General features: G+C 39.2%; 1 protein-coding gene across 1 annotated transcript; it reads left to right on the top strand.

Moving 5' to 3' along the window:
* The first annotated feature begins 313 nt into the window (after positions 1-313).
* On the top strand, positions 314-13,493 carry rorca (RAR-related orphan receptor C a). Its single transcript, XM_042483868.1, is given in 11 exon segments — positions 314-669; positions 7,376-7,461; positions 7,600-7,741; positions 7,879-8,319; positions 8,435-8,556; positions 9,723-9,777; positions 9,780-9,854; positions 11,025-11,132; positions 11,257-11,367; positions 12,564-12,676; positions 12,792-13,493. Coding segments are annotated over 11 exon segments (1,422 nt in total). The 5' UTR covers positions 314-662; the 3' UTR covers positions 12,954-13,493.
* The last annotated feature ends 5,238 nt before the right edge of the window (positions 13,494-18,731 follow it).

Genomic DNA, 18,731 nt, shown 5'->3' with positions numbered 1-18,731 from the left:
AGACTTATTTATCTATAATCTTAAAAGCAGGCCTATTATACTTCCATTTAATTAGGAATAATGTGACAGAAAAATAAAACGTTACTGCTGCTTATTACAGGAAAATGATCTACACGGAAATAAAACTGCGCGCTCGTTATTAAGTAGTTCCCACGCTGTTTGACTGTCGGTCTGAACTGACACACTGCCACACTTTCCCACGCACGCGAGAACCTCCTTAAAGCGCGCGGAGGGTGGCGCGCGCGCGTCTGATCACGGGGCACGAGGCGGGCGGACCGCGGGGTGAGGATCATGTGTAGTCCACGCGCCGAAACTAGGTTACAGCGAGCCGCAGAGCAGGAGGACAGAGCTGCGCGAGGAGACGAGGAGCTAGTTGCAGCTTCATTACCGTGTAGGTGTTTTATCACAACAAGACAACAGAGACTGCGCGGAGCGGACAGAAAGTAAATAACTTAAACACACCGTTGCTTTAATTTATTTTAAACTCGGCTGCGTGAGATAAAAGGTAAAAAAAAATATATCCATATGAGGATTTGCTGTTGTGACAGTTTTCAGCTGCTCCGGTTTGGAGCGAATAAGTGCGCGTTGCTCTCTGTGTTTCTTGCCCTCATTTCCACCTGGAGTTGCATGAGTTGAAGAGTTGGCAAGACATCACCGCCGACATGAGAGGTGAGTTTGTTTAACTTTGTTAAAATGTATATTTTTAACAGCCGGATAAGTTTGTTGATTGTAAATCATTTTTGGATTTAGTGCGATGAAGCTTTGAGACAGAGTCCAAAGTGCGTAGGCTGCAGGCTCGCGCAGGAATAAACACCAGATTACATCACAGTCGGAAATAAAAACCTGTCACTAGTCTGAATGTAAAATTGTCACTTTAAGGACCTTAAAAGTTGTTGTCTCAATGTTTAAGCTAAATACGCACATTTTGGGATGATTTAATTATAGCAGATAAATTTATGTTTGCAAATGTGAAAAAAAATAGACCGTGTAGTTTATTGTATAAACTATAAGGGTTTTGTGCATTTATCCAGTTTTGCCTTTGACAAGAGCAGTTATGCGCTATTACTTTATTTGACCGGTGACTCTGGTTATGTAAGAGAGAGGGGAGGGAGGGAGTGAGCGGAGTGATTCAGAGGCTGTCAAACCGAGCGAAAATCTGTTGGCAGAGGTTGTTTACGGTGAATAAGTAGTCCCCTTTTTCTTAGTTTTCTCTCCTTTTTCCCCATTTAGTGTGTTTCTATGTACTTTTTCTAACGCTTTTATATGATCCAACTATGACTTTTAGAATTTTATTATTCTTCAGTTATTTTTATCTTTAGTGATGTTTTAATGCACCAGGAAGCACCGATGATGTGTTGAACTGTGTTTTATTGTTACAGTTAGTTTATCGGGCATAGTGTTTTTGTTTTTAGCGTCAGCAGTATGGCGACCAATGTGAGGAGGAGGTACGAGATAGAGAGAGAGAGAGAGGAGGTGCTCCATTGACCTAGTTCTGTCATTGAGGATTACAGTGTGTGTGTGTGTGTGTGTGTGTGTGTGCGCGTGTGTGCGTGTGCGTGCGCCTGGGGGTGGAGGGCCATGTACTGTCGTCATAACTGATGAGACAATGTTGATAATGATAAATGATATAAGCTGTACAGCAAGAGCCGGACTTTAATGAAACATGCAAGATGCATGCTACTGTTTGTTTTTCTTACAATAAAGTAACTTTGATACCATGTGACAAAGGTTTATAGTAAGATAAGATGAGATAAACATTATTGCTTCTGAAAAAGTAACAAAAACACCTTTGACATGACTCAATGCACATTTAAAACAACAAACACAAACATAAAATAGGCCAATATCACTGAATTTATGTATTAAATCTAAAAACAAATATCTCTAAATATATTTTTTATTTGTTTTCACTTATAATAAGCTCCAACAGGTTACAGTTGTTCTGTGGAGTTGTGATCACAAAGCCATGCACCGCTGCGACAAGCAGGATATGAGCACAGCAAGCCCACATGTAACCATCAAGCACAGCAGGATTCAGTTAAGCTTAGTTTCCTTTGTCAGCTAAGGTTACTTACATCAACCTGAGTATTTGTCAGTCCAGTCAAGCACAGTTTGGCAATCTGATTTTGTGAAAATGCCACATAATCCGCAATGTCACATAAGCATGAATTTTGCAAGAAATAAACAGATGCAGTATTCCTGAGTCACCTGATGATTGCAAACAATGCTGTTGTACTTGTTTGCCTCAGTTATTCTTGTAAATGGTGCACAAACAGGTTTGGTAGGTTTATGATACAACAAGATCTAATAAACCTAAGCACTCTTTATGTCCCAGTGGACTAATGTGCAGAGCTGAGGTCTTATATGACAGTGTTGGAGCTCAGCGAGCCCAGGATCAAAGGTAGGGAGGCAGTAAAGAGGAAAGGGCGCTCTGTGCTCTCCAGGTCCGCTGCTGTGCTGAGCTCAGCCTCAAAGACGCTATCTGTTGCAGCCTTGGGGAAGTTCACATTGAGCTACAGTATGTGTCAAGGTGCCCTTTCTCTCTGACAACTGCATGCTAAGATTCCTTTCCCCTTATCTGAAGCTTTTACTCTTTACCCTGCATGTTAGTACAGAAGCAAATTGTGAGATAATTCTGTTTATATAAATTTATAATTTTTTATATATATTGAATTTTATGGACACAGTTAATTCTGCAGCACCATAATGTACACGATGATAACATGTAAAAGAAAAAAAAAAAAATATATATATATATATATATATATATATATATATTGCAGTATCTTAAGTCATTTTGATAGGCCGTATTTTTCTTCCAAGTATGCACAAGGATAAGATGATATGTTAACAGACGTAAAGAGACTTTAATTCAAGGCGACTGCGATTGCTGCAGTATAGTCCTAAATTTGTTCCTGTGGTTTGGAGCAGCATGCAAAAATTACATGCTGTGAACTGAATTCCTCAGTCTGGTTTTGCTTGTGTTGCAGAGGCCCACTTGGGTTTTGGGCTCGGCGCTGCATAAACAGCACGATCAAGTGAATGCACTTTATCTCCTCTGATCAGATGTGAGGGATGACAGAGGCACAGAGTGTGAAGCCGGGTTTCTTGACAGGCAGAGCATTGTTGGTTAGCATGTGATTGTGTACTATAAGTAACTGGGGTAAATATGTTAGTATGTAGAATAGCATAGGTGCAAGTTGACCAGTATACATGTTTTTATTGTTTATTTTGGGGTAATCCATAGCATAAAACAAGAAGAAAGTAAAGTATAAAATGTGAAAATAGCTTAAAGTCGGGGATAAAAACTTTTTTAGCATCTGCAACTGGTTGGGCTGACAGCTGCACTGCTGAACTCCTTTTTAGGATGTGTCCAGATGTGAATACATTTCATATTCTTGTCCTCAAAACTTTCAGGAAAGTAATTATGCCCCTGACATTATGCTGACTTCATCACAGAAGGATTAACAGAAAAGTTACAGACACAAGGAAAGAGAAAAAATCTCAAATGTTCCACCTTTTGCTGCTTTTTAGATTAGTATGTTGCTATTCAGTGTTACTCTTCTGCTCTAAAAACTCAACCGCAAAAGCTCCAGTTAAAAGCGATGCATGATGCAGGCCTGTGCGATGGACTCGGGTGTACACCAGTACCTCTCATTCCACTTCTGTCGCATCTGCTGAGTAATTACCTTAACCTGCAGTGCATTTTTAAAGAGTCTGGGGTTAGTGTCAGGCAATATTATACCATCTGCGTTTCTAGGTAGGTCAGCAGGAGAAGGAGAAAAGAAAAAGCAGTCATTACTGTTCACATACAGTGGCTGTAGGCTATACAAAACACGTGGTAGTGGAGGAACTGACTTAGGAGACACTGTATGTAGAAAGAGAGAAGACAGGCAGAGGACTTTACTGGATTTTTTTCTTTCGGAAAAAAACTGCCCACTTTGACTGTGCAAGCCCTCTCTCTTGGCACATCGTGTTCCACAATACATCATATATGCTGTTGTTCCTATAGAGGCCCCTCAGCCCCTTAGAATGTAGGTTAAGTATACAGTATCTCAGGTAAATGCAGAGTGCAAGGTAAATAGGACCTTGGACTGTGTTTGATTAGGTGGGATGAGAGAGCAAAGTCCCCCAGAGGTTTTACAGCACAGATGCTGTAAAACTGACCAAAGAGACACTGACACACTGACACAAAAGTTGACTTTTGAATCACCAGATGTAGAGATTGAGTTCTCAGTGTTACCTCCACTGTGAAAAAAGATGCTAAGGTTTAAGCTCCATTTAAACGTAAAAACTTAACAATGTAATTTCAAAAAATTCAGCTTTCATTATTTTTTTTTCTAAAACAGAGATTATTGTTTTGCTTGTATGAAATGCCAAAAGCATTTTAATACACTGAGTGTTTATCTTGTTTGTGTAGCACACTGTCTTAAAACCAAGATTCACGGAAATGCCTTTAATAAACTCTGATGAGAATAAAGAATCTGTTGTTCAGGCCTGTGCTGCCATACAAGATAGCGAAATATTACACAGTTGATTGTTTTATCCGTCAGAGATCACCCTAAAAACTGCTCTAGATGCTGTTATTTACACCAAACAGTGCACATTTCTGTGCTGAGTTGTGATTTATGCAACATTTATTTGCCAATAGACCAGAACGGCAGAAGGAATCTCTGGGCAGCCAACTGCGCCAGAGTAAAAATAGATTTATGGTGTAGCTCAAACACAGCTGAAATTTCACTCAAATACTTGACATGCTGCAACAAGCAGAGAGCTACTATTAGCTGTGTGTGTCGCCCCTGCTGCAGCTCACTGTATAGATGTTTTAGGAGTTATTTCCAGATGTTGCACACATTTTAAAAGGGGGTAGTTTGTCTGTGCCGGTTTCAACTGGTAATCCATCTTTCTGTAATCAAACTTACATTGTTTTGCTTCCAAACTAAAAGCAGGACTTCGCCTGCTCATTAATTTAAAGACTGAGTAGGATTTGGTTCCACCTTAAAACCTGTAAGAAACCAGACTGTGGTCCTTGTGAGGCTGCCACCGCAGGTGCCTCCCCCTTTTGCTGAATGAGAAACTGTGTCAGTGGAGCAGCTCCTGCTCTCTGGGCCTGACGGTGCAGCTCAGCTGACTGGCAGGTGAGGCAGCGACTCACAGACAAAGCCGCTCACTCAGCAGCCAATGATAGCGCAGGAGGGTGAGGGAGGATCTCCGCACGGTTGCTAAGACAACCACCTTTGAATGAGTGTGTTCGTGGAATGCGGCCAGACGGCAGTTATATAACAGGCTGAAGGGCGGGGGTGAGGCTCTGGAGGGGGAGCGATAAAGGGAGCAATAGAAAGGGATTTTTTTCCATTACCCTTTATTTATTTATATCCTTCAGTTGCGTTGGCCAGTAGAAGTGCTACCAAACAGAAACAGTCACTTGCACTGCACAGAAAGTCTTTGTGGGCAGAAAATATTGAATGACTTTTTACTTAAGTTAAGATTTTCAAAGTAATGTCAGTCACTAACCTCTTTTGCTTTGCCTCTTTGCGTGACGCACATCCTTCCCCACGCAGAGTGACTCATGTGATTGGTCGTGAGTAGTTTATCAAAGACCCTTTCAAAAAACTGCAATTTTCTGAAGAGCTGTGATGGCCAGTTAAAGCTGTTGCTGCGACTTACAGGTTACCTAATACCCTCTGTGACCCAACAAAAGTGGTTTAGAGATTTTTGGCACACCCTGCTGCCCGAGCCAAATCAAATCTTGCACGCAGTCTACACAGTAACAGTCAGTTGCAGTCCGTTTGTGGGTTACAATTGTAGGCCTTGAAGGGTTCAGCAGAGCAGTATGCCTTTGTCAACCTGCTAACATTTTGCTCATACCGGAGGAGGAGCGACATAGAGAGGAAGAGAGCGAGAGAGAGCGAGAGAGAGCTGTGAAACTTTATAACCCCGGGCCTCAGCTAATGCAATTGACCTGCTATTCTGGGCTTGAGGAGGCCCAGCTACTTAGATAAACAACATAATGAAAAGAACAGACTGTTCCTGAGTAAGAAGGCTCAGGCTTCCACAACGAAGTCAAGGTGTATAATATATACAGTGTACGTAGTCAATCACAGGATCCACTGTGTGATCTACTTAACGTCGTTGCAAACCTAGCAGTGCACAAACAATATTTGAATGTCCATAAATAACGTAGAAAGTCAAGTGATTCGATTTGCACCACAAAAAGTCGCATGCAATGTGGTGGTTGTCTTGTTTGAGTTCAGTTTGAGTTAAAATAAAAAACAAAAAAACAGGATTGTCTTTGAGTAAATATTGAGTTATCATGGGCTGCTCACTTTATTTGATATGACTGCTGTGTTGTATTGACAGTAAGCATGAAACGCCTTAAAAAGAAAATGAAACTTCTTTGTATCGCAGTGCTCCTGCATGGTAACGAAAGATATGTTTACTTGTTCCATACCTGTGGTTTGGGTCTTCTAAGTATGTTTATGTAGTTGCCAAGTGTGCAACAACTAAAATAGATAAAATCTCCTCACATGCTGTTAGGGCTGCACAATATCTCATATTCTATCTTCACTGTAATCGAAACTTGCATTATAAACACATTGCAAAGTGTTTTTTGAGAATACCCCTAAAAAAACACACTTTAAAATGTAACTATCATTCTTTTGTCATTTGTGCATTTTGTGTTTAGTTCAATGTTCAATTTCAAAAGATTCAGAATGTTTAAAGGATGTTGGAAAATTGTCTTTATTTTTATTCTTCTTTTTTTTCCAGCAACAAGCAACTTGTACTTTAGCAGTATACTAAAGCAGCAGAAAGGCAGAACTAAGTTTAATATCTGTTAATTTATCACAAGTAGTATTGTTAATATGGCATTCAACAATGCTATCATGTATCATAAATTTTCCTCATATCATACAGCCCTTATAGGCTGTGTATCACTGAAGGGCTGCGGCAGTTATTCTTATTTAGTGATCAATCTGCCAGTTATTTTCTCGATTAATGGATGAGTTGTCTTGTCTACAAAATGTCAGCTAATAGTAAAAAATTCAGAAATATTCAGTGATAAGGAACAAATGGAAAGGAGGCAACTTTGCTTGAAAAATTATTTGAACGATTAATTGATCTAAATTGTTGTTGACTGATTTTCTGTGGATTGACTAATTAGTGACTAAGATCTAGGTCATTGTGTCATATGAAAGACATACACAGTGTAATGATAGCAATTAGTATTTAGTCCATGTCCATTTGTTTCCAGGTAACTAACTGTAAAATGTAACTGTTCTACATTTTGAGGTGTGTAGCTTGGATTTAAGTTTTTTTTTTTGTTTTTTTTTACTATTTTACTGACTTTTTTTCTCATTCATCTTTGTCTCTCCAGCTCAAATAGAGGTTATTCCGTGTAAAATCTGTGGGGACAAATCATCAGGGATTCACTATGGTGTCATCACCTGTGAGGGCTGCAAGGTGAGCAATCAGCCATTCTTCTCATCAGTACTTAAAGTGGTAAAAGTAGCTTCAAAGATTTGTTAGAACAGTTCTGGTAAGAATAATCAAAGCATTTTGGCTTTGATACTCACATTGCGTTTGTCTTTTCGCCTGTAGGGTTTCTTCCGCCGCAGCCAGCAGAACAATGCTATGTACTCATGCTCACGACAGAGGAATTGTCTAATTGACCGGACCAACCGTAACCGTTGTCAGCACTGCAGGTTGCAGAAGTGTCTTGCTCTGGGCATGAGCCGTGATGGTGAGTTCAGCCACTCAATCTATATTTAATTGACTCAATTTCCACCTCATACATTGAATGAGTCATGTTATCCTTGTTTGACCTAGACCATACCTTCCTGAATGTTTAATTTTTATCGCTATATCTTCCTGCTGCAGCCGTCAAGTTTGGCAGAATGTCCAAAAAACAGCGCGACAGCCTGTACGCAGAGGTCCAGAAGCACCAACAGTCCCAGGAATGTGCAGGGCTCAGTGTTAACGAGGAGAATGGCGACTTGGCCGACCACAGCCGCACCTACAGGAGAGGCTCCAGCGCCGCGCTCAGCGATTTGGACGACATCACCACGCTGCCAGAAGGTCTGCTTTTTGACTTGCCACTGACCCCAGAGGATGGAGGTGGGGAGTACTGTAACCTGGACATGCTGGGCGGCAGTGGAGGCAGCAGCTCGTCCTCTCAGAGCTCACCAGAACAGACCAACTTGGACTTTGCAGACGGCAACCACGGCATCAAGCATGAGTACCAGCTGTTGCATGACTCTGGACTCTTCTCACATGCTATCCTCAACCCGCTGCCTGAGGGCTGCTCCCTGCTTGAGATAGGTCAGTACAAATCCTGCAGTGCTTAAGCTACGGCATCAAACACGTGGTTGTGTGTTTGTTCAAGCTGTCTCAAAAACAACATGAAACTCATTGCAAAAACTTTTCCTCTGTTTAGAGCGCATAACTCAGACTGTGCTGAAGTCCCACATTGAGACGAGCCAGTACAGCACAGAGGAGCTGAAGAGAATGGCTTGGACCTTGTATAGTCCGGAAGAGACACGCTCATACCAGACCAAGGTATATATATATATATTTACATAATATATATGCAATGTTTCCTCATTCAACAGTTTGTATGATATCTTAGAAAATGTATATTCAGCGGTTCGTATGATATCTAAGGAATTAGCGTCCCACAGATGGCATGGTCACATTACTAAGTAAAGGTAAAATTATGTAGGTCAGGTTTTGGTAAGTTAAGTAGGTTAGGTTAAGGAAAGTAAAGTTACATCAGTTGGGTTTAGGCAGGTAAAGTTAAGTATGTTAGATTTGGACAAAAAAACATGGTTGGTCGTCATCATGGTACGTACTGTGATATACGTGTGAAGTTCCATAAGTTTAGGTTAAGGCAAGTAAAGTACATAGGTTAGGCTTAGTAACAGTCACGGTGATGACATACCCAAAAATAACTCACAGTTCCTTTGGTTTTGCATGGAACAACAGTACTGGTCTCATAGGGGAAAGTCCTGTGCTCTTTTTGACCAATCTGGCTCCCCAGACTAAGTCCTTACATAACGTTCACTTTTTATACTACTTAATTTTTTACCTCCATAAGCGCTTTGGTCACATAACCACAGCTTTCCTGTTTCTGTGGGTTATATACAAATTACTGGATCATGATTACATTTTAGACATTCTGGTGCAATACTTTTCTTAGGTAAACATACAAATAGTGCATATCAGCTTGAATGATTGGTTCTCAAATTAGCTATATTGTGAACTGTTCTGTATAGTTTAAGTCTAAAGTAAAACATGATATAACATCACTATAGTTTGGCGCATCATGCTCTGAGTTCACAGAGGAGTGTCTGCAGTTTTTAAACCTTGCACAAAAATCAACTGTAAAAACTTTTAAAAGAAAGTTATATAAAACAAATTAAAGTGTTACCTTCTTATCACCATAGTTGATTCTTACATTAAGGTTTGCGAGCCCAAACATTTTTATCATACACCTCCCGCTGGGCTTTTTGTCTCAGCAGTCAAGGTTGTGGGACATAGCTTTAAGGGAGATGCAGCAAATATAATCAGACATGCTTTAGGTCAGGACGTCTTTGGGGGAAGTCACTCAGTTAGAGTCCAGATAAGCACAGAGTCAGCGCAGAATAGTGAAATACAACTTGTGGGATGTCTGTCATGTATTTCAGTTGTCATAAAAGCCTCTCTGTCTCCACTTTCTCTTTTAGTCAGCTGAGGTGATGTGGCAACAATGTGCCATTCACATCACCAATGCAATCCAGTATGTGTAGAGTTTGCCAAGCGCATTTCTGGCTTCATGGATCTCTGTCAGAACGATCAGATTATCCTCCTCAAAGCAGGTCAGTGCATGACACCAGCATACACATCATGCAGGCTAAAGTTCTTCACTTTGTGTTTCATAACAGTCAGGAGCTGATTTTACAAGATATGTTCCCTCAGAAAGACAGGTAGCCTGCAGTGTGAATTTTTATTACTTTTAGCTGCGTCAAAGACAGCCGTTATAAGAACAGTGCATTACCCTCAAGTGGGAGATGACTTCACAGAGTTCAAATATCACATGCAAGCAGAGTGACCTCAAAAGGTGCTTCTGAAGAACAGCTGGCCTTTTGTTTTAATCACGCTGCGTTCTCAGGTCATTCATGTGCTCATAATTCATTGAGGCCTTTGTGTGAGCTGTTTCATCAGGTGTTGGTAATTTTAAATTGATGTTTGGTTTTTGGTGACAATGACAACAGTAAATTATTCAAAACAATAGACGAATAGCTTTGAGTGGAAGCCAAACTATTCTCATTTCACGAGGATGAAGCACTCGCAAGGTGTTTGTTTAGACAAATTGATCGTGTTTAAAAAGTGTGAAATGTGTTCACACCTACATATTTGCCAAAGTATCACCGAAAGGGTGGAGTAAGCCAAGTTATATGTAGGAGTTTGTGGGTAAATGCAGGTTAACAAGAAGTTTTAGAAGATTTTACAAACATTTCTTAAAGAAATTCAAGGTCTTCTTCATAATTTTTGTAGCAGCACAAATTATAAAACTTTTTCATTTTATTCTAAGAGAATTTTAGTATTAAAGATGAGGGATTGCAGCCATTTAGTTTTTGTGCGTGGCTAGTAAACACAGTCTAATCAGATAAATCAAAAGGATTTTTAAATATGCATGCTCGTTTTCCTCTTTTACAACTCGCACAGCGACTTGAGGTCAAGATGGCGCCACAGATAACTGCCTTAGTGTGTTGGTGTGCCCCTCACTTTTACTAGAATATATTGTACATATCTTCTAGTATTTTTTGATATGTTTTTATTGTCTTTTACCTCTTTTATATTTGTTTCTTGATTTTATTCCAATACTTGCTTTTATTTTTAATTGAATTTTCCTTTACCATGTTATCCATTCATACACTAAAGAAATTCCTTGTAAACTGATTCTGATTCTGAACTATATAGAAGTTTTTATAAGTAACTAATAATTCTTCCATGTCTTTTCTTTGTATGTGTGTGTGTGTACACAGGCTGCATGGATGTTCTTCTGATCCGTATGTGTCGGGCCTACAACCCCATCAATAATACAATGCTCTTTGATGGAAAGTTTGCAACTGCTCATCTTTTCAAAGCTCTTGGTTAGTCAGCATTCTCCCTCACTCTCTCTCTTCAATCAAATTTGTATGTTTCATCTGTCAAAATCATCACAGCTATTCGTTTCTGCCTTTATGATAACTTTACTTTTCTAATCCTGCCGTCTAGGCTGTGACGACCTTGTGAATGCAGTGTTCGACTTGGCTAAAAGCCTGAGCCGTATACAGATGTCAGAGGAGGAGATGGCTCTCTTCAGTGCTGCTGTGCTGCTCTCACCAGGTGACATTATAATGGATTTATGCTCACTGTATTATTTACACTCATATTAACGAGTGAGATAAATCTAGAAAGGCCACTGAGCTTGTGGCCTGTACAGTCATTTGAAGACAGTAAACAGAATGTTTACCAAATGCTGCACAAGTTTGACACACAGCATCTGAATCAGTGCATTTGATGCCAATGGACAACAAAAGTAGTGTTAATTTCCTTTATCACAGAGTTACATCATAACAGAGGGTGGCGTCTTTAATTTTATGAAACATCTTTACTCCACTTTCAAATTTGTTTATTTTACAGAATTTTGCCACTATTAGTTACACAAGTTTAAGAAATGACAGGATTATTATGCATGCAATTCATTATAAATTAAAGACCTTTGTGACAAATGGAATTTTACTCCTTTAGCTTTTTTAGGATTTTGTTAAAAAGACAATGACTGCATTATCCATCTATATATACACATTAAAAAAAAAAGATAAGCAAAATAAAGTCTTCAAATCATACGTATATACACTTCAACCAACTCAGTCTGTGCATCATATTCAGAGATCCTAAAAATAAAGGGGAAAAAAATGATACACCTACATTACTACTGGCACAAACTGCATATTGACTTAGTATCAATGTGAAACTCTCTAACTGGTAGTGTCCATGCTTTTGCATGCAAAAGCTGCAAAGTTCTTATAATTGACTTTACTGTTGGTCATTTTCCAAATGATAATATTCAGTTTCTTACATTCCTACTTTGCAGCCATTGACTTCAGTTCATTACAGTAGAAAATGAATGAGTTCAAACAATGAGCTTGTCGCTACAACAGCCGCCTGCTGTTAAATATTGAAGAGTCATAAGGGTCCCCACTGACAACAGCATTACCATGCAATATTATTATAACTGACATTTAAAAAAGTTATTCTGATGGATCACTCATAGACAAATTCCATGTCTCTGCAAACCAATTTTCATTTGTTGTGAAACCAACAGCTGCTTTGGAGGAAATCAATCTAAAATGTTAGGATGTGCTTTGAACAATGATCAGCAGTCACATAAAGTAAGCAGTTCAAGTTAATCCGTACAACACAAAGCACTTTGTATTCATCTCCTAGACTTTTGCATCATAACCCTCACCAGGTGCAGTTTCAAAGCAGGCAACAGGACAACACTCATAAAATCATCTTGTCAATCTTATTTCCCTCAGACCGACCCTGGCTGACAGATGTTCAGAAGATTCAGAAGTTGCAGGAGAAAGTCTACGTGGCTCTGCAGCGCTGCCTACAAAAAGAGGGAGCATCAGATGAGAAGCTAGCTAAGGTACAAAACCAGCTGCATTACTGTGCCAGTTTGTTGAAAAAAAACCCAGCCTGTTTTAATAAAATGTTTTAATTTGTATTTTTCTTTTTTCCCTTTTTCTTTATTTCCCTTCTAGATGGTGTCTAAGCTTCCCATCATGAAGTCCATTTGCAACCTTCACATCGACAAACTGGAGTTTTTCCGCCTGGTCCACCCTGAGACAGCGTATACCTTTCCCCCTTTGTATAGGGAGGTTTTTGGCAGTGAAATCACCTTCCCAGACTCCACAGAGGGCTAGCACCGTGTAGCTAAATAGCAGGATTCAAATAGAGACATTGAGGTGTAGGGAGGGGAGGGAGATAAAAATATGGCAACCAGCTGAGGCAAAACCAACCAGCAGTTCAATGACAATCCTGCACGCTACACTTTAGGACACACTCCTCTCACCTATGAGCTCCCAGTCGTGCGGAGTAGCTCACACTGCCCTGCCAGCAAGTCCATTCGGCTAACACTACAGCAGCTGCTGCTGGGTACTCAGTGCATGTTACCTCTTTTTTTAGGGACTTATAAAAGAGTAGCCGACGTCATTTGTATTCTCTATTTTTCTATGAGAAGACCTTAAACGTCTCATAAAGCTGAATTTGACTTTCACCGTTCTCACAGTTCCTGTAAGCTATTTTTGAATGTACCCCCTTTTTCCCTTTACCGTTCAGCACAGCCCTAGGCTCGATGTAGAATGTACATACTTAAAATCCTCGCTCTCTTTGTGGAGGTTTTGCAGTTATGATGCCTGTTTCACTTCTCAGTCCAGCCACAGTTTTATAGTTTGATTCAATATTTTGGTAGCACCCATATTTTTTCAGTTTTGTAACGTATGAACAAACTGTTTAAAGGGACCATGATCAAAGTCACAAACAGACAGGGTTTTTTTTAAAAAAAAACTGTGTGAATCGAGGGCAAGCACTCAGTCTGCCCAGCGTGCACCTACAGACTCTTGCACACAGAGCACAAAAAATATAGCACTTAGATTCTTTCTAGGTATTTTTACTAGCACACCCACAGACACTGATGTAAGTGAGCTCTCTCTTTTTTTTTTAATGCAATCAGTGACCTCAGCCCTTATACCTTTTCCCTTTGAAAATGCCACTTAGAGAGTGAGAGAATCGCAGAGGTGTTTTGAAAGTATTTTCAGATGCTCCTTTTTATATATATATATTATATATAATAACACCTATATAACCGTGTCAGATAAGAGTCACAAATACATCCCGAGTGAGAAGGAGGGGGTTGTGCTTGTGCTCAGGTCTCTCAAACAGATACTGCCTGCCCAAACTTTGGGGTTCTGGGATGGAAAGGTTGTTGTTTCTGAAAAAGTAAATCTAATTAGCACTTATGAGTCCTTGTTAGAATCCAAAATGAACTCTTGACGCAAGATTTTACGGGTTCGCACTCAGACTGCCATCTGTGAAATGTATGTAAAAACCAGTCAGAAATGCTAGATACACCTTCCAACGATAGAGAAGCTGTGTGAACAAGGTGCTGGGCAGCTGACAATTGTGGGGCTTGGTGCTCTCATGGAGGTGCATCTGGAACTGTCACACCTCAGCCCCCCTCTGCAGAAGAGTGCCATCGCCCCTCCAGCACCGCCTCAACCAGCGGTTTTGGAAAAACTTTGGAAGCAAAGAAGGAAATGTGACAGTTAAGCATGTTTCCACGTATGGATAAAGGGCAAAGAACGGACAGTGGACATGTGGGTGATGGTGTTATTTAAGCTTTGACATCAGTTAGAGGCGATTCTCTGTCTTCGCCGACTCTCACTGCTTATCGAGGCAGACTGCGCTATCGCAGGAAGCCAACGTGTTTCTGATCAGAGAATTAGATCCTCTGTTCCCTTTCCCCCACTCCCCTGACTACCTCACCCTCTTCAAACACTACATGGCACAGCAAAGGGTTGACAGAGCCATCAGCTACCCCCCTGAGTTAGTATTTTAGCATTCATACTAGAGCTTCAGAAATATATATAACATTAATGGCAAAATTTGATGACTAAAAACAATCTTACAAAACATTATTATGCTCTTAAAACTGGACAGAAGACAAAAAACAAAGTGAACTGCTGGATCTACTTATGCAGAGGATCTCTGACTGTTTTTCTGTCATTTGAGAGCATTTCATGCCTCCAGGTCCAGGAAGCCCTACTTAGATACAGATCTATCTGAAGGAAAGTCTCTGGAGACACAGGGTGTGTCCAGATGAAACCTTTTTTCCTCAAAGTTGGGGGACATATTGGATTTCTACCAGCGTCCTAAAGAAGCTACTAGAGAAGAATAGTTGTAATCGATGCTGTTTTTAACTTAAAGCATTTAAAGACAATCATATGACATTTTTTTCGATGTCTGGCTCTAACCTGTCAGCCAGGTTCGCTTTGCACTGCTGGGCCAGTGCCATTCGCCATATATTATCGCGCATAGTGTGAAGGGGTACTACCCTCTTCTGGGTACGTATGACAGTGGCATGGTGGGATTGTGCAATAGTGTCTTTTCCCATTGTTCTCAGTATGTTGGGCCTTTGTTGTCGTGTATTACACTTATTATTTTCAGAAGCACTCCAGCTCAGTCAGAAGTCCAGTGTGTGGGATTTAGGGGATATTTTGGCAGAAAAGGAATATAATAAGTGTTGTCTGTAGTTCATAATCATCCGAAAATTACAATTGTGTTTTCGTAACCTTAGAATTAACCATTTATATATCATATATGTTGCAATGCCATGTTTCTACAGTAGCCCAGAGCAGACAAACCAAACACCAGCTCTAGATAGGGCCATTCACATTTTCTGGGTTTTTCACATGGCCATCGTCCTAAACAATGAACACTGAAGGAATTCTAACTGGGAGAAGTTTCAACTGATTACGATATGCAGTCCTCACTACTAGATGCCACTAAATCCCCTGAATATTACACACTGGACCTTTAACCTCGCAGCACGACAAATAACGTTATCTAGATTCTAATGAACCAAATGCACAGTCAACCACTACACAGGTCAGCTCTCAGCTGACACAGCCAGATGACACTTATAGATTGTGACAAAGTGCAATACTTTGTGTGAGGAGAATGTTAAGACGAGCTGATTTGAAAAGTCTCAGTATAAAGGCCTAAAAGCTGTCCAGGTGGCAGCACTAAAGATCTGCACTTACATTTCCGTTTAGCGTTACTCAGGGAGATAGCTGGGCTCTCTGTCCTACAGTGTCTGCAGTCAGTCTAGCTAGCAAGACACCTTGCACCAACATAGAAGACCTTAAAACCTTGATCACTGTGTACAGTACATGTTCTTGTGAATGTTTGATTTCAGAAGTATCAAAGATTTTACCCCTGTCTAATATCATTATTGCAAGATTTGTTTTTCTTTGAGTTTGAGTCATATAGATGAAATAGGATATTAAAAAAATTAAATATAGAAAAATAAATCTAAAAGATGGATTATAATCTCTGAATCCTGTGTTGGTTTTGTTGTGATCTTTTGTTTCTTAATTTTTATCCCTTTGTGTACTGTTTTTTGTTTTTTTTTTTTCTCATCAGTTTAGTGTCCTTTTTGTCTTGGAGAGATGTAATTCTATTTTTTAAAGAGCGTTTTTAAAGATGTCTCCCTAAAAGTTTCTCTTTTTGTCATGATCCTTTCTGTTTATGATATGTTCACTCTATTTTAAGATTATTATTATTATTAAATCAATATAGATTTTAATAAAAAAATAATTTATGATATGTTATGGATATAAAGCCCAAGAGGTTTTAACACAGTAAAGTGTTATTGCACAATGGTGATAAAATATGTGGATTTAAGAATGTAATAAAAGTCTTTTTACAATTAAATGAAAAACGTGTTATGGTTTTACTTTATCTTTATAAATCTGCATACACAATGATCTGCACAGATGACCTGTTTTATGTTTCATAAATAAATATGTTATATCCCATACCCACATAAAATAATACTTAAGTCACGGTTTCATAAGCAACAGATTTTATTGGTTTAGTTAAACTATACATTTGAGGCATGTCTTATTTGATCAGACAATGTGTTTGAGAAAATATTTTTAACATTTAAGTGGAAATTACATAGCTAAGGAAACAAGTGAATTAAAAAAATGTAAAAATTTTATTTTCTGACAGCTCTGCAGTAATGAGATGATACACTTTTTGTCATTCAAAAAACAGAAAATAAGAGTTATGGATACCCTGTAGTGGGAGCATGTAGAGACCCAACCACATACTTGAGTAGGTACAATTACTGGCAGCAGTTTTCACTGAGAATTTAGTACAAAGCCAAAGAAACCTATTTACAGGCCTGTGGACAATCCAGAGTAACCAGAACATTGCTTGTAAAAAGAAAAATTTGATGATGAATTTTTCAAATGTTTTGAGCACTGCAAAATCCAAAACTATCTTGATGGTTAGATACTGTTAAGATAGCAGGAAAAAAATGTAACAGTTTGAGGTTTTCAGATAAGGTGATGAACTGCCCTCGGGCCCCAGAAGATCCAGGCACACTAGCACACTAACATTTTAGTTAGAGGGTATGAACCACAAAATACAATAAAAACTGACATGATAAGAGACTTTGAGTGCTCCTATTGTATCTCCTAATTTTGTGGTATTGTGGCGAGGAAGTTATCTGTGTCAAAATTTAGTTTTCAGACCATATTAATTTAAATTTTTCTGCATCGGGTACTTTCACTTTTAATAGTTAACCCCTACAACCAAATTTGTTTATTTTCTGTTTTAAAAACATGGGGAGAAGCAAATGAGCAACTTTACGAGACAAAGCCCAGAAATTAGCAAGTAGTACTGTTACATTACATATGTTTTGCTTTTATTGTCCTTTTCTGTTTGGTGCTGTTTTTAGATTTATTCTTTAAATGCTTCAGTAGTATGTGTATTGTCCTGTTCACAATTTGTTTCTGTTCACATTGTATGTTAGCAGGTCTAAAAAAAGATCATTTTAAAAACATGAAAAAAACACATGATGCATCTGGACTAATCTTTTTTTCTATTAACTGAAAACTAAGAGAACATTTAAGAAAATGTTGCTGCACGAGACCCATTGTTTCAGGTTTGTGCTTATATAATGCATTTTTTTCAATGCATGTGTTTGCTCAAAATTGCTACACAGCTATTCTTGGGTAAGGCAACATTCCAGTATAGAAAAACTGCACAGGCTGCACAGGGAGATGCAAAAAGGGGGGTTATTATAGAGGCCCATCTGCTCCTTTTTGCCCTGGGCCACCATGGCAAATGAATGCAGCTGTGTTTCAAGCCATCGCATACATTTAATATTATAATTTAATGTATTTCTGCCAATTAGGGATTACTAAATATTCTGTATGTTTTAGCATGGCCGGTTATAGCCATGCGCAAGAGCATTGCATTCCCCGCCCAAATGCTCCACCTGCCCCACTAACGCCAAACATAAGCGTCTTTAATCCCGAAAAATTCTCTGTTTGAGTGCTTGTTGTCATTAAAGTAGGAAGACTGAACTTGCCCATATATGTTTCTAGGATTTTAGAACATTTCTAGGATTTTAGGATATTTCTGGGATTTTAGGACATTTCTAGGATTTTAGGAGTGTCCAGAACTTCAGGACATTTCTCAGACATGAGGACATTTTTAGTATTTCAGGACATTTCTAGGATTTTCAGAATTTTTTAGGATTTTGGGATGTTTTTCTGACTTGAGAATGTTTTTAGCATTTTGGAACATTTCTAGGATTTTAGGATGATTCTTGGACTTTAGGATGTTTCTAGGATTTTTAGGACGTTTCTTGAATTATAAGACATTAGAGTCTTTGCTCTGACCTCTATTGCTCTGTTTTGATGCTGTTTTATGCACTCTGGGACACCCTACGGGGGGCCAGATTTATCCTGAGTATCACATGCCATTTGTGCATAAAAAGGCACAAAACTTAGCTTGTTTATCAAAAAGCTTTGGATAAAAACATGAAACAGTTCTGCATACGCGCCCAAAGAATAACTCACAATACCCACCACCATCTATTAATGCAGCCCCATTCAAAGCAGGGT

This window comes from Plectropomus leopardus, chromosome 3, assembly GCF_008729295.1.
Source record: "Plectropomus leopardus isolate mb chromosome 3, YSFRI_Pleo_2.0, whole genome shotgun sequence".
Classification (NCBI taxonomy): Eukaryota; Metazoa; Chordata; class Actinopteri; order Perciformes; family Serranidae; genus Plectropomus; species Plectropomus leopardus.
The sequence above is the reverse complement of the archived record's forward strand: the minus strand, read 5'-3'. Positions and strand labels throughout refer to the sequence as shown.